Below are 15,016 nucleotides of genomic sequence, written 5' to 3'. Positions count from 1 at the left end.
TATTTATTTTTTTTATTTTAAAAATTAAAAATTTATTATAATTTTGAAAAAAAATTTTTAAATTTTATTTTAAAAAAATAAAAAAATATATTTAAAATTAAATTTAATTTTTTTTTTTTATTTTTAATTTTATTTTATTTTTTTATTTTTATTTTTATTTTAAATTTTATTTTTATTTTTATTTATTTTTTTAAAATTTTTTTTGAATAAAAATTTGATTAATTTATCTTAAAATAATTTAATTTAATTTAAAATAATTTTATTCAAAAAAAAAAAAAAAAAAAAATTGAAATAACATAAAAAAAATTTTTAAATTAAATTTTATTTTTTTTTTTTTAATTTTAGGTTTTTTAAATCTTATCCAATTAATTCAAACCAAGCATATAAAATTCATAGTTCTTATCGAACTTTTATTTTTAAAATATTTTTTTTAAATGTTTGCCGAAGTTTTAAAATTGCCCTTTTTTAATCAATTTTTCGTTAAAACTTCTTCAAAAGCTACAACTTCAAGCCCGTTCATGACTACTTTCACGTTACTTAGTATCAAATCATCTTCTAAACAACTTTAATCTTCATATCGTGAATTATTTCGAAAAAACAACATGCGAGAAAGCATTTCATATCGCGATCCCCAACAACAAATCGACATTGTTGCATTCTCTTTATCTCCATTTCACGATGTTAACTATTCAATTATGCGCTGATTGATTTACAAATAATAGTTTTACGGAATAATTGAATTGAATTTAGATTAACTCGCGAACAATCATCATGTCCGAACAACATTGACATTGAATTTTCTTCCATTCATCGCAGAATTGAGAGAAAATGTAATTTTTCATGTTCGACGTTATCTGGGTTGGTCACTCATGTCTTTGAACAAAAGAACTGTAAATTGTGTTTATGTCATTCGGCGGAATTTTTGAACACTCCCTTGCAAAAATTGAAATGCGTAAGTGAACAAGTGAAGTACCGTTGTGTTAATTGCAGCGCGACAATGACCTGAATGACATAATTTTTGATTTTTTTCTCGTAAAAATCTTGTAAAACATTTCATTAGCAAGTCAAGTCGACATCAGGCAGAAGATAGAGTTGTAGCGAACATATTTTATGAACTCGAGGCGATATAAATAAAATAATATAAAAATCGAGAAGAAATCCAGAATATATAAAAACAAGTGCAAAAAAATTTTTTCTTCACTTTTTTTTTTGTTTTTATTGCTGATTGTTATTACTCTATTTTTTATGTTTCGCGCGCGGATAAAATAGCAACAACAACAAATATATAAATAAATTTCATTTTTTTTTATTTTATTGGAATGTCCATCAACGTAACAACATAACAAAGAGCTAAAAGCACTTGTTACACATTATTTATTCGCGACAAGGCATTCAAGGGAGAGTTCAAGGACGTTTTTCGCTCATATGATCTTCACTTTAACTTAACAGAAGATTAGGGTGAAGCGGAATTAATTTAAAAAAAAAGTTTTTCAAGTTCGAGCTTTTAAAACGAACGTTCAATCCTACACTAATTGCTTTAAAATTGTCGGGAAACCCATTAAAATTGTTTGACTTTTAACATCTTTGTTTATTTTGTTCGTCATTAACACTTGTTTCGTTCCTTTTCGTAAACTTAAAATGCTCAAAGAGTGAATCGACGACACAAATTGAGCCATTAAACCGAAAGGAATACCGACAGCGTCATTATCTTACCTTAACGCGAGATTGGAACAAATATGATTCAGTTGATTAAAAAAAGTTATTCGCGATTTTTTTATATTTAAATAAAGAATGAGATTTTTTTACCTTTTTCTTGGCAGTTACAACCGCCCCAACCATCGTTACAATGGCAGACACCATCTAAACACACACCATTGGTACACTTTGTACCATCTTCTTTATCACAATTGTCTAAAAAAGAAACAAAAAATGTAAGTTTTTATTTTTTTTTAAAGAAAAGTTTTATACTTACTTGAACATTTCAGTTCTTTGCGGAGTTCATCTGATCCCATAAAACAATCAGAGACGCCGTCGCATAATTTAGATAATTCATAAATTTGTAAGTAGTCGGTTGTCTCGTTGATTTGACACCCGAAATAGCCATATTCTAAATTTACAAAAAATACTTCTTTTGTCAGACCAAAAGGTAATCTCTGTGTTTTTTGTGAAAGTGCCTGTAAAATAATAATAAAAAAAAATATTAGTAAAATTTATCAAATTTTTTAAAATTATTTGTTTTAAAAATTATAAAAGTAAAAAATTATTTAAAATTTAATTTGTTAAAAATTAAAATATTTATTTTTTTACTTTTTTTGAAATAAAAATTATTTTTTTCTCTGAAATTAAAAATTTTGATCGAAAATTAATTTCTTAAAATAATTTATAATATAAAAAAAAATAAAAAGAAATAAATATTTTAAATAATAAAAATCGAGACAAAAATTTAAAAAAATAAATAATGTTAAATTTTTATTTTATTTTGTTTTTTTAATATTTTTGATAAAAATTAATTATTATTTAATAAATTTTATTATATTATTTATTATTTTAAAAATTAAAATTAAATTAAACATAACGAATAATAATTATTTTAATTTAAATTTTTTATTAAAAAATTATTTTATTAATTTTTTATTTGAATTAATTAAAAAAAATGTTATTTAAAATAAAAAAAAATTAAATTAAATTTGAAATTGCTTTAAAATTATAAATTAAATTTTATTAAAAATATAAAAAATAATTTAATTAAAATAATAATTTAACATTATTTATTTTTTAATATTTTTTTTTAAATTTTTATCTCGATTTTTTTTAAAAATATTTATTTTTAATTTTTTTTTTTTATAAGAATTAAAAATTATTTTAAAAATCAATTTTCGATCAAAATTTAAAATTTTTAAAGAAAAAAAATTTTTTATCTAAAAAAATGTATCGATGAGTAACATTCTATCACTTCAATGACATCATCTCGTCGATGAGCCTCAACCAAACCGATCGCCATGTCTCCTTTTTATTATTTCCCATATCAATTACATGCCAAACAACGAACCAAACGTATACATTTTGCCGTTTTTTTTGCGCTTCTCCAATAAATATTATTTATTACTATTTGTCATGTACTTTGTCTGACACATGGAATGGCATGTGTTAAATTAATTGTGGAATTAAACATAAATCGGATATAACGAACGTTTTACGAGACGACGACGAAGAAGGAGGAGGCGACGCGAATTGACAGCAGTTAAGTAGTTATTGATAGCCTAAACGAACAACGAAAAGACAATAGAAGAGAGAAGATGAGCAAAAAAATGAGCAATTAATAGAAAAAGGAAAGAATGTTGGACAACTTGCAAAACGTGCGGATTTTCTGTAATTCCTTCTTTCATCGCGCATTAGAGCGACACTTGACGTTGGAGGTAAGGAATTTTTTCGATTTTTCAAAGAAAAATGTTGTCTCCCTACTCGTTAATCCCTTTTTTATGCGAATCTAGTAGAATCCCTTTAATGGTGTTGATCGCTCTTTCCTTCTTTCTCCCGATCTTTGTAGCTTTTTTTGTGCGAAAAACGAATAAATTCCCGAAGAATAGCGGCTGTCATCCAACGTTTTATTGTTAAGGAGTCTGAAAGTCATGCAGTAAGGAGGAGTCGTGATACGCGATATTCACAACGTTAAAAAGGCATTTGTTTGAGTAATTGTTATTCTCGAGCTAAAAATGGAAATTTTCATACAAATCCGACTTTTATGCGAAAAAAAGAAGATCATGCCTTGCAATTCAAAGAAGGATGAATTTTAAACTTTTTAAGGTTAAAATTAACTTCAAAGAGTTAAAATAGCTCGAATTTCTTCATAAAAGGTAAGAAATTTTTGTCTCTTGAATTTTAAAATATTATTTTTTAATCCAAACCAAGCAAAATTATTTTTAGAAATTTTTTATTTTTTTTTTTGATTCAAAAAATGAAATAAATAAATTAAATTAAAATAAAAAAATTAATTAATTAAAAAAAAATCAAATAAAAAATTAAAATAAAAAAAAATTAATTAAAAAAAATAATAAAAAAATTTTTTTTTGCATGAAAATTAAATAAAATTAAATAAAAAAATTAAATTAAATTAAATATTAAAATTAAAATAAAAAAAAAATTATAAAAAAATATTTATTAAAATACTTATTTAAATATTTAAAAAAAATAAATTTAAAAAAATTAAATTAAAAAAAAAAAAAAAAATTAAATTTAAAAAAAATTAAATTAAAATAAAAATTAAATTAAAATTCAACAGAGAATTGTCAATAATTTTTAACAAATTGTTAATTATCTTGAAAAATGATAATTTAATTAAATTTCGAGCCACAGGATAAAAATTCACGACGAAACCGACACAAAAGGAACCTTCAAGTGTCTTCTTCTCTTGTTTGTTCTTTCAGTTTTTTCCCTTCTTTTGAATAAAGTTCGCCTTGCAAATCTTCTAAAAATAGAATCGAGTCTCATTTCATGCATTAACATCATAAAAGGAACGATGATCTAATAATTCTAAAATAATTGCGTCAGGAGTCAAAGTCTCTCATGATCTCATATGAAACTTTAAATTGATTCCCATCAAAAAAATGGCGATTTCTCAGAACCGAACAAGTGTACGAAATTTTTTGCCTGCAATTCAATTCAGATTTTTTTAACAACCAAAGTTCCTGCGCCCGATATCTTCTTCGTTGTCGTCTTCTTCATTCCTTTGTATTTATTTTTATTTTTTTTTTCAGTCATTACCGCATCACCCGAATATTTTTAATTCTTCTTCTTCTTCGCTGCTGCACGGATATTTATCTTGATGTTATATCTTTTGCATTTTTTCCGTCTTCTGGCATTTTTTTTGTTCGTTCTGCTATTGTTCAACGGCAACGACCTTGACTTTGCATTATTTATAATTGACGCTTAGAATCTGATTTTTTTGCTTCATGCGAAATTCCGTTGAGATGAGAAGCAATTCATCATTTTTCAGCAATTTTTTAACTTTCTCTGCCCAAAAAATCTTGTGACGCAACGCTTTGTCATGTTAACCCCAATTCGATTTTTTTCGGCTACAATTGAAAAGCAAAAGTGAGAAGTGACCACATGTGCAAAATCCGCAAGCAACTTTCATGCCCTTTTACGGAGACCCGTTCGTTGCGTGAGCATTCCCGTCGCAGGCAGTTGTGAAATAAAAATTTTAACCGCATGAAAAAATTTTTTTTGAAAAGAAGGCGAGATCTTTTTAGAGCATCTTCTCAGTCCCGCGCGCGAAATAATTTATCGGTAATCGATTATTTATTATTATTATCGCTTTTTATTTAGATTTCTTTTTCATTTGAGCAAAAAAAAAACAAGACTATGTTGCTCGATGTTCGAACGAGAAGATGCAGCAGAATTTAATGGTTTAATGGCTAGTTTTGAATAAAAGTAAAGAGAGAGAAAAATATTAAAAGTGGATAAACGATGATTATCTGCATGCATGCAGTTTCTAATGATAATGATATGTAATGTTAATGAACGATGAACAACCAACCAACAACGGGTTAAAAGCATTGAAGGCAATTAAATAATGAGCCTGCATCGAACGAAGAGTTCAATGGGGAAAAGTTTGTTGAGTTTTATGTTTTAAGAGAAGTTTCTTGGAATTTTTTTAAAATATTGAGAGGTAATTGAAGATTTCTTGAATTAATATTTGCTTTAAAATTAATTCAAATTAATTAATTTTTAAATAAATTTAAATTTAATTTTTTTTTTTTTAAATAATTAATAATTTAATTTTTAAATAATTAAATTTAATTTTTTAATTCATTAATTTAAATAATTTTTTATTTTTTTTTAATTAATTTAAATTAAATTATTTTTTAAAGAAAATTTAATAATTTTAATTTTATTAAGAATTTTCAACTTTTGGCGCCAAAACGCCCTTTTTAATAATTTTTTACAAATCTGCAGCATTGAAAAAAAAATGAAATTTTTAAACAATTTTTTTCAATAAAATTTAATTTAAATTAAATTATTGTTTTTTAAAAGAAAATTTAATAATTTAAAATTGTAAAATCCAAAATATTGAAAAGTTATTTTTTTAATTTTAATTATACAATTGATAATTACTTAAAATAGATGAAAAAAAATTTTATTGAGAATTTTCAACTTTTGGCGCCAAAACGCCTATTGAAAAAAAAAATTGAAAGTTTTGAATCATTTTTTTTTTCAATAAAATACTTAAAATAAGTAATTTATTGTCAAAAATTACACAAAATTTCTAATTTTAAACGTTTCAAAATGAAAAATCATTAACATAGTCTTAAAAACTCTTTTAAAAAAATCTAACCTCAATTTTTTTCTCCAAGATTTTTTTTATCGAAATCTGAATATTTAAATAAAAACATCTATTAAAGTCATTAAAAATTACTTTTTTAAGTTTTTTTTTACAATAAATTGCTAAAAATGGCTTAAAATATGTTCTTTTATTAGAAATTTAAATTTTGGCGCCAAAAAACCTAACCTCAAAAAATTTTTATTTTAACATTTTATTTCACAAAACCGAAAAACCTTAAATTTTAGACTTCAACTATAAATTTAATTAACTTCAGCTTTCATGTTTTAATATTTCAAAGCCTCATAAAGCATTGATAAGCGAATTTAGGTCATTTCTTCACCATTTCCAATCTCCTCCTTCTAATCATAAATCAGTTCCCATCCTTCCCGTTCCTTCTAACGACACGATAATCATTACTTTTATCTTTTATCTAACTCTTTTATGCAATCGTCTTGCTACGGAAAATGTCTACATTAGTTTGCGGTAATAAATACTCTTTTATAATAAAATATAATATCAAAATAATTACATACACTTTTTAGATAATAACATAAAATAAATAATCTGAGATACTTTACAAGGTCGTTCCGTTATACTCTTGCGCTTGCATGTCGTCGTCGTCGTCGTCGCTGTCTCTCTCGTATCTTGGAGCGTATAATTCGCTGAGTTATTGTTTTTCCATTTCCCGTATCTAATCGCGTAATCAAGTTGCTTGAAGAAACTCTCTTACCAAGAACGAATCGACGCATTTATGAGGAAAAAATTATTATTGAACATAATCGTAACATAATATCTCCTGCATTGTGGAAATATATTTGCTTTGATTATTGCTCAAAGTTGTTACTTTGATTGCTATGTTATTATTTCCAAGCTAAAAGTGGGTTAATATTCTACTAAAAGTTCTTTTTTTCCTTGCGTGCGTAATTTTTGAGGTTATGTAAACAACAAACAAAAACTGATCTGCGTGATCTTTGCCATTGGCGATGTTTTTTTACTTCCTCGCGATGTTTTGCGATGTTTTAATTTAAATGGGCGAAGAAAGACGGAAACGGATGTCAGTTTCTCCTCATCCGATACTAAAAAAAATTTGTAAGCTTCATAAAATTATTTCGCGCTTAATTTACTTAACTCAAGTCAATCAAAGTTTAAACATGAAATTAAAAAAAAAATAAAAAAAATTCGTTAACATCAAAAAATGACCAAATAGCTAAATTTAGCAAATCATATAATTATTATCCAGCATAAAAATCGAACGATTAGATTTCAATTTGTTCCGCCTCAATTGAACATCGTTTTACTATTATTTAATTTTTTTTTGCTTGCTCATAGTTTGCGTCGTCGTTTTAGTTTCAATAACGATGATGAGATGATTTTTGCTCATCTGTAACTTTTTGAAGATTTTTGGTCAGAACATTACTGACACGCGTAATTTACCTCACGCACGAAAAGCAAGAATTTTATCCAAAAATAGGAAATATGATTAATGATTTCTCTAAAAAAAAAAATTAAATTTAAATTATTTGAAGTCATCTTTGTCGTGCCAAGCGAAAAAAAAGGTGATCTCATGCCAAAAAGTTTCTCCTCCACGAGCGAATTTTACTCTAATTTGAATAAATGCTCGTTATTTACACACAAAACAGCCATTAGCAAAAGTAGTCGACGTCATGCGGGATGCAGAGAGTAAATAACAACATGTTTTAAATAAGCTTATCTATGTATTTGTTTGTTAATTCAAACAATATTTTTTCTACAAATTTTTCGATTGTATTCAAATGAGCAGCGACTGGCATCATCAAACCGGATTACGATCAACATTATTTCCTCTCGGTAGATTTAAACGGTGATTCATGTTTTTTTGAGGTTATGTAGACTGAAAGTCTGTTACATGTGTTTTATGGGATGAGGAGTACGAAAATGTGAAAATTTGTCAAGAGCTGAAAAGTTAGTTTTAAAAGCTGAAAAGTTAGTTTTAAGAACTGAAAGTTGGGTTTTACATTTAAAAGTCTAGAAGTCAATTTCTTAAAGCTGAAAAGTTAGTTTCGTTGAAAACTGAAAATTTGCTTTCAGCTTTAAATGAAAAAAAATAAAAAAAAATAATTTTTAGCTCTTTTGTTTATAAAACTAAAATGTTAGTTTTAAGAGCTGAGACTTTATTTTAAATTTTCAGCTCTTTAAAAATTTTAATGACCATTTTTTAGGGTTAAAAGGTTTTCAACTTTAAAAAAAACTAAAAATTATTATCAAGAGCTGAAAAGTTAGTTTTTTGACCTAAAATTGGGCTAAAAGCTAATATTGAGGTTAGTTTTTTATTTTTCAGACAAAAATTTAATTTTAAGTTAATTTGAAGAAAAACTAAAATATTTTTTTAAAAATTTCTTTCTCAAAAAAACTTAAATGCGCTCTTATAAAAACCCTCAAAACTCTCAAACAAACCGATTACGTTAACTTTTGTCTGCGAAAACGAAAACGTGCAACGAAGCGAAACTCCAACCAGCTAAATAAAGTCTCAAAGAAGCAACAAAAGCAAAGATCTAACTGATATTTACTCCATTAACCCAGTCTCATACCGCCAAACCAGAGACAGTAACGAGGCGAGAGACCGTTTAATGTTAAACCCCTCATTAAAAAGGTCACTTAAGCTTGCAATAATTCAAAATTATTGATTACTTTTGACCGTTAGAACAAACAATGAGCCACGTGACACTTTTTAATGAAAAGAAAAATGTTTCTCGGTGCAAAAACAGAATCTGCGAAAAAAATCTTGTAATGTAAGTAGTAATAAATTTGTCCAGATAATTGTTATTTGTTATTCTCGACTTTGCAAAAATGTTTGAAAATATGCACGAAGAAATGTTCTTTCTTTATCATCCGTTCTCGTCTTTCAGCGAAAATTTATAGGAAACGAAAAAATGCAATTGTCATCAAAAATGCAGATAAGGCGAAAATTTACAACGATTCGGGCAAAAGTAACGGAAGATGCGACTTGTGTGAGAAATATTAAAGAAACATTTTCAAAGCAGCAAAAAGTCGTAAAAATCATCATAAATTAGTTTTTATATTTCGATTTCTGACGAATGATGATTTTTGTCTTTTTTTGTTGTTCTTTCGTTCACGTTTTTTTTTCGTGCATTGACTCAAGTCTCAGATGACCAAACAATTTAGATTAAAAATTGCTTATTTTTTTGCTTTTCAACTTCCTGTCAAAATCGCCGCCGCCAACTAATCGTCTGAAGAATTTTGAGCAAAATTTTAATTTAACTGTCCATTAAGTGAAGTTGACTTGAACTGTAGAATTTTTGCATTTTTTTTTTCTTCGGGCGCGATAAAAGTCGCTTAGAGTAACTTCTAAATGAAAATGAATGGGCATTGTAATCCAAATATAGCACACAGAATTATTTCATGAATTTCCTTTGTGACATTTTTAACTCATTGAAGGTTTTTTCCCGGATTAAAAGAGATGAAAGTGAACTGACCTCCAACAATATGAATTTTGTTCTGATCTGATGATAAAAAAAGAGCAATTTGTCACTAAAGGTAACATTAAGTCATTAATCAGAGAACTAATAACGGCTTAACGTGTCTTCAGCAGGTGTCGTGCATCCGTAAATGACATCGACGCAGTCCAAAGATTGAATTAGAAGATATTAACGGGCGATAAAAATGGTAATGAACGTGTAATTTGTGTGATCAAAGAAGAGAAATATGGTGAGAAACGAAGACCGTAAAACACATGTTCGATCATTATGGTTATTAATTTTTTTTTTGTTCGTTAAGTCAAATGCATCTCTAATGGAATAGCGGCGTTTCATAATTAAGTTATGAATATTTCTCTATTTTTTCTAAGAAGAAGTCTACTTCAGTTGAGAGAGAAAGATGATAAAAAAGACCACCAATGAATAACAAAACACTTCTGGAATGGAAGAAGAAGTCTTTGCTCCATATTAAGAAATCGAAGTTGTTCGATCTGATAGAAGCAACACAAAAAAAGGAGACAATGAGAAAAGGTTAAGTACATGTGATGCAATTAAATTGAAATTAAACGACGTCGTTGTCGCCAGTTGCAGGCCATTTTTGGAGACGCATTTGTGCATTGTGCGAGATAAGTAACAGATACGGTCAGATATTTATTAATGAAAACATACCAAGCCCAGAATTGTCTCTCTTGTTTGGTCTCGATAAGTATTTTAAGAGGTATGTTTGATAAAAATCGTTGAGAAATCGGAGTAGTAGTTTGTCAACGAAGGATAGGCAAGGTTGTTGAGTTGCAAAATTTGCGAAAGAGATTTATGAAAAGGGAGGTTTTGCAATAAAATGAGTTGAAATTTAATTTTAAAATTAAGAATTAACAAATTTTGAGTTGACAAACACTTCTTAGATCTTGACAAACAATTTTTTAGATCTTGACAGAGATCTTTAAACGTTTTTGAGATCTTCAAACAAAATTTTAAAAATTTAAAGCTGAATAAGAAATATTTTGTGCTGAAGTTGAAATTTTTATTGCTGAACTTTGAAATTTTTATTACTGAATTTAAAATTTTTAATGCTGAATTTAAAATTTTAATTGCTGAATTTGAAAATTTTATTGCTGAATTTGAAATTTTTATTGCTGAATTTGAAATTTTTATTGCTGAATTTGAAATTTTAATTGCTGAAATTTTTATTGCTGAATTTGAATTCTCGTAAGCTGAATTTGAAATTTTTATTGCTGAATTTGAAATTTTCATAGCTGAATTTAAAATTTTAATTGCTGAAATTGAAAATTTTATTGCTGAATTTGAATTTTCGTAAGCTGAATTTGAAATTTTAATTGCTGAAATTGAAAATTTTATTGCTGAATTTGAATTTTCGTAAGCTGAAGCTCGAGCTGAATTTTTAAATCCTGACAATTTTTAGATCTTGACAAACAATTTTTAGATTTTGACAAACACTTTTCAGTTCTTGACAAAAATAATCATTTTTTCAAAGAAGTTTCAACTCGACAAAAAAAAATCAATATCTTTTAATCCAAACCAAGCAAATATTCAATCGAACGCCATTGTGCTACTGTTTAGCTACCATTGCGTTCCAAACAAGCAGGAATCTGGTCAAGCAGCGTATAAACATCGACAGAAGAATTTAACGCCAGTCAAATTCTTTACTGCAAAAAACAGGATTTGTCCATTACCGCATCTCATTAAAAACTTACATAGAAAAAAAAATATTATTTGACCATAAATTTCAGTGAGCAACATTTGCATTAAAGTATTTCCTCTAAAAGTGGGTGCTAATTGGCAACGATAGATTTTTCTATTTTGCGCGAAAATAAAAAAAAATAAATACAAAATTTATCCATTAAAAAGACATTTATGGAAATTTTGTGTGGAACGTGTGTCTATCGAACATTCTAGACAATTAAAATTCTTTGCATATAAAATGTTTTTTTTTGTTGCTCCTTCCTTTTTTTCTTCGTGTCGATAACGATCGACGACGTGCGATACCGATCGCTGCCTAATTAACAATCTTTCTCTCTCCATCTAATCATGGAATGTGTCATCATCCTGCTTGTTCTTCGACACTCTACCATCGCTTTGTCTCTACGTGAAATTTCCTTTTTCGTACAAAATATGCTAAAATTTTTCGCGTAAATAGAAGAAACGCGAGGATGAGTGCGAGGCAGACAGAAGTTTTAATGTCAATTTTCCATTTACGGCAAATTTATGTGTGTGTGGTTGGTTCTTTGGTTGGAGCGAAGCCAAATCGCTTTTAAAGAATCGTGAATCATCAATGTCGTTATTTTTTTTTCTTTTTTTCGTTTTCAGGTGTCATCCGTCTTGGAGACAGGAAACTCACGAACGTGACGTTCTTCCCTTTTGACTATTTATCGATGCGCAGCACATTCGATGGTCAAAAAATCAATAAATCTTCACGTAAAATCTTTTTTAATTAATCAAGGTTCGTCGAAAAAAGACAAAGAACTTTCGCTTAAAACGAATAATTTGCAATAATTTGTCATTTCCATTTTTTTTCCCATGAAAGTCATAAAGGAGGATGACATTCAGCAAATTACTCGACAAAGAAAGAGCATGGAGAACAATTAAAGAATACAGAAAGATTTAACAAGAACAAATTAACGTCCATTACCATGTCTTTTACACTCTCTCGAGCTGCTGCCTCATATGAAATATGACGGTTCACGACATCATTTCGCTTCGTTTGTGGCAAAGAATGGATGGGGAAGAACAGAACAGTTGCAAGTTTAACGAGATGGAATTAGAAATAATAATTCTCATTCCGAAATTGACTTGCAGCAGTTTTTAATTAATTCTTATTTCTTCACTTTCGTAGCTCGTTCGGTTCAAGTGAAGCAAGAAATTTTTCTCTGCGGTTTGAAAATTGATAAATTTGAAGTTAACTTGAAAATTTTAAAGCTGAATAAGAAATATTTTGGGTTAAAGTTGAAATTTTAGTTGCTGAATTTTAAATTTTTATTGCTGAATTTGAAATTTTTATTGCTGAATTTGAAATTTTTTTTAAGCTTTTTTTGTTAAATGCAAATAGTTTTGAGCTGAATTTGAAATTTTTATTGCTGAATTCAAATTTTTGTAAGCTGAATTTGAAATTTTTATTGCTGAATTCAAGTTTTTGTAAGCTGAATAAGAATTTTTTGTTGCTGAATTCAAATTTTTGTAAGCTGAATTTAAAATTTTATTCTTTTGAAGTCATTTTAAGTTAAAATGAGTAAAATTTATCAACTTTTGAACCTCAGAGCTTTATAAAAAGGAAAAAATATGCTAATCTTTATCTCATTTCTTCATCAGTTCCATCCTTACGACTCAGAACGCGCGCAAAAACCTTCGTTGTAACCTTCAAATGCCACACAACTCTACACAGAATCGCATCCAATTCATCATATCGCAACTCATAACTTTGCGAGATTTATTTGACAGGACATATTATTGCAGCGTGCTCTTTCTGCCTCGCTATTTTTTCTGCACTGTTTTTCTTTCTTTTTTTTTTATTATGTGTGAGGTAAAGCATTTCTCGCAAAAAGAAAAAAAATTCTGAAGGAATTCTCAGAAATGACGCCTATTCTGGAATAAATTTCTTCGCTTTTTTTTATTTCTATTTCAATGCTGGACAAGCAAAGCGATCGAATATCTCTTTGTTGTTATTATTGTTATTGTTTTTCATTGTTTGTAACATTTTTTTTAACACACAACGACAACGATTACACTCGAAATTGGTTGGCTTTCGAATAAAATGGAAGAGAAAGAACTTCTTATTATTACATATTATTACGATGGCCCGTTGTTGTTGTTGTAACAATTCTTTTATTTTATTCTAGCTGTCTATTCGTACGTTACAACAGAATGAAGAAGAGCGCTGTGTTTGTTTGCATGATTGTTATTTTTTACATCTTGGTTAGTACTTGAAGGGCAACGACCTCGAGAAATTCATGGTATTGTGCCTTTATCTATGCACAGCTAGATATTTTGCTGTAAAGTGTGGCAAAAGGCAACAAAAGTTCATTTCATATTTTTTTCGCTTTATGATTTGAACTTTTTAGAGCATTTTTTGCATAAAATTTCAAATTCATAAATTTTCAAAAAAAAAAAAATTTTTTTTTTGCTATTTTAAGTGATTTTAAGGCAATTTTTAATAAAAATCAAAAATTTATTGGAATGTTTTTAAGTACTTTAAAATCAATTTGTGACAAATTTACGATAATTTCGACAAATATTGTCATTTCACACCAAAACTGCCCATTATTTGAAAGCAACGAGCTTATTTATTGACTAAGTCGTTGAAGTTGTTATTGATCATTACATCACGAGCTGTTGACTTTTTTGTGAGTTAAGTTCGTAAAAATGTTGTTAAATAAACATTAAACAGCTTTTTGTTGAAAGAAATTATTTTTTTTGTCTCTTGAGACTTAAAAAAGTATAAAAAAATTTTTTAAAATTATTTAAAAAAAAAAAAAATAAAAAATAATTTTTTTTAAAAAAAAAATTAAAATTTTTCATAAAAAAATTAAAATTTTTCCAAAAAAATTATTTTTTATTTTTTTAAAAAAATTAAATTAAATTACATAAAAAATTATTTTTTCATAAAAAAATAAATTTAAAAATTAAATAAATTAATAAATTAATTAAATTTTTTTTTTACTTTAAAATTTAAAAAAAAATATATTTTTATGTTTTTCTGAGCAAAAAATTATTAAAAAAATTATTTTATGAAAAATTTTATTAAACTTGAATTTTTTTATGATAAAATTTGCATCAAATATTAAGTTACAAAACTTCAACAGCACTAAAATTGTGTCATCAACAACTTTGTAAACTCGTGGGTGGCAAAAAAACTTGAATTGCTTCATAAAAAAATATAATTCAAGTCATATAAAAAGTATTTCATCAACATATAAAAATAAAATTATGATTCATGAGTCAATTCAAAAAAACCCTCAATTCATATCGATCACTTTTTTTGTTGTTAATGGGTCTCTAAGTCGATGATGCACGAACACAGCTTGATGATGTTACCAGACATGATATTTATTTAAAAATGTTCAAAATTATCGTTTTTTCATGGGGACTTTCATACAACGCGAACAGAGACTTGGTCATCAATTAGTATGCAAGGTGAGTGTTTTCACTTTTTTTTTCACTATTTGTTTTTTTTTTTACAGACTAACAAGCGTGTTTTATGAGTTGATGA

General features: G+C 27.0%; 1 protein-coding gene across 1 annotated transcript in view; it reads right to left on the bottom strand.

The window, feature by feature from the left end:
• Positions 1–15,016, bottom strand: part of LOC134832725 (uncharacterized) — a 155,357-nt gene that overhangs the window by 97,359 nt on the left and 42,982 nt on the right. Inside the window, 2 exon segments of the mRNA XM_063846852.1 lie at positions 1,807–1,911; positions 1,973–2,174. Of these exon segments, the coding sequence (XP_063702922.1) occupies positions 1,807–1,911; positions 1,973–2,174 (307 nt within the window).

This window comes from Culicoides brevitarsis, chromosome 2, assembly GCF_036172545.1.
Source record: "Culicoides brevitarsis isolate CSIRO-B50_1 chromosome 2, AGI_CSIRO_Cbre_v1, whole genome shotgun sequence".
In the NCBI taxonomy this organism is placed as follows: domain Eukaryota; kingdom Metazoa; phylum Arthropoda; class Insecta; order Diptera; family Ceratopogonidae; genus Culicoides; species Culicoides brevitarsis.
The sequence above is the reverse complement of the archived record's forward strand: the minus strand, read 5'-3'. Positions and strand labels throughout refer to the sequence as shown.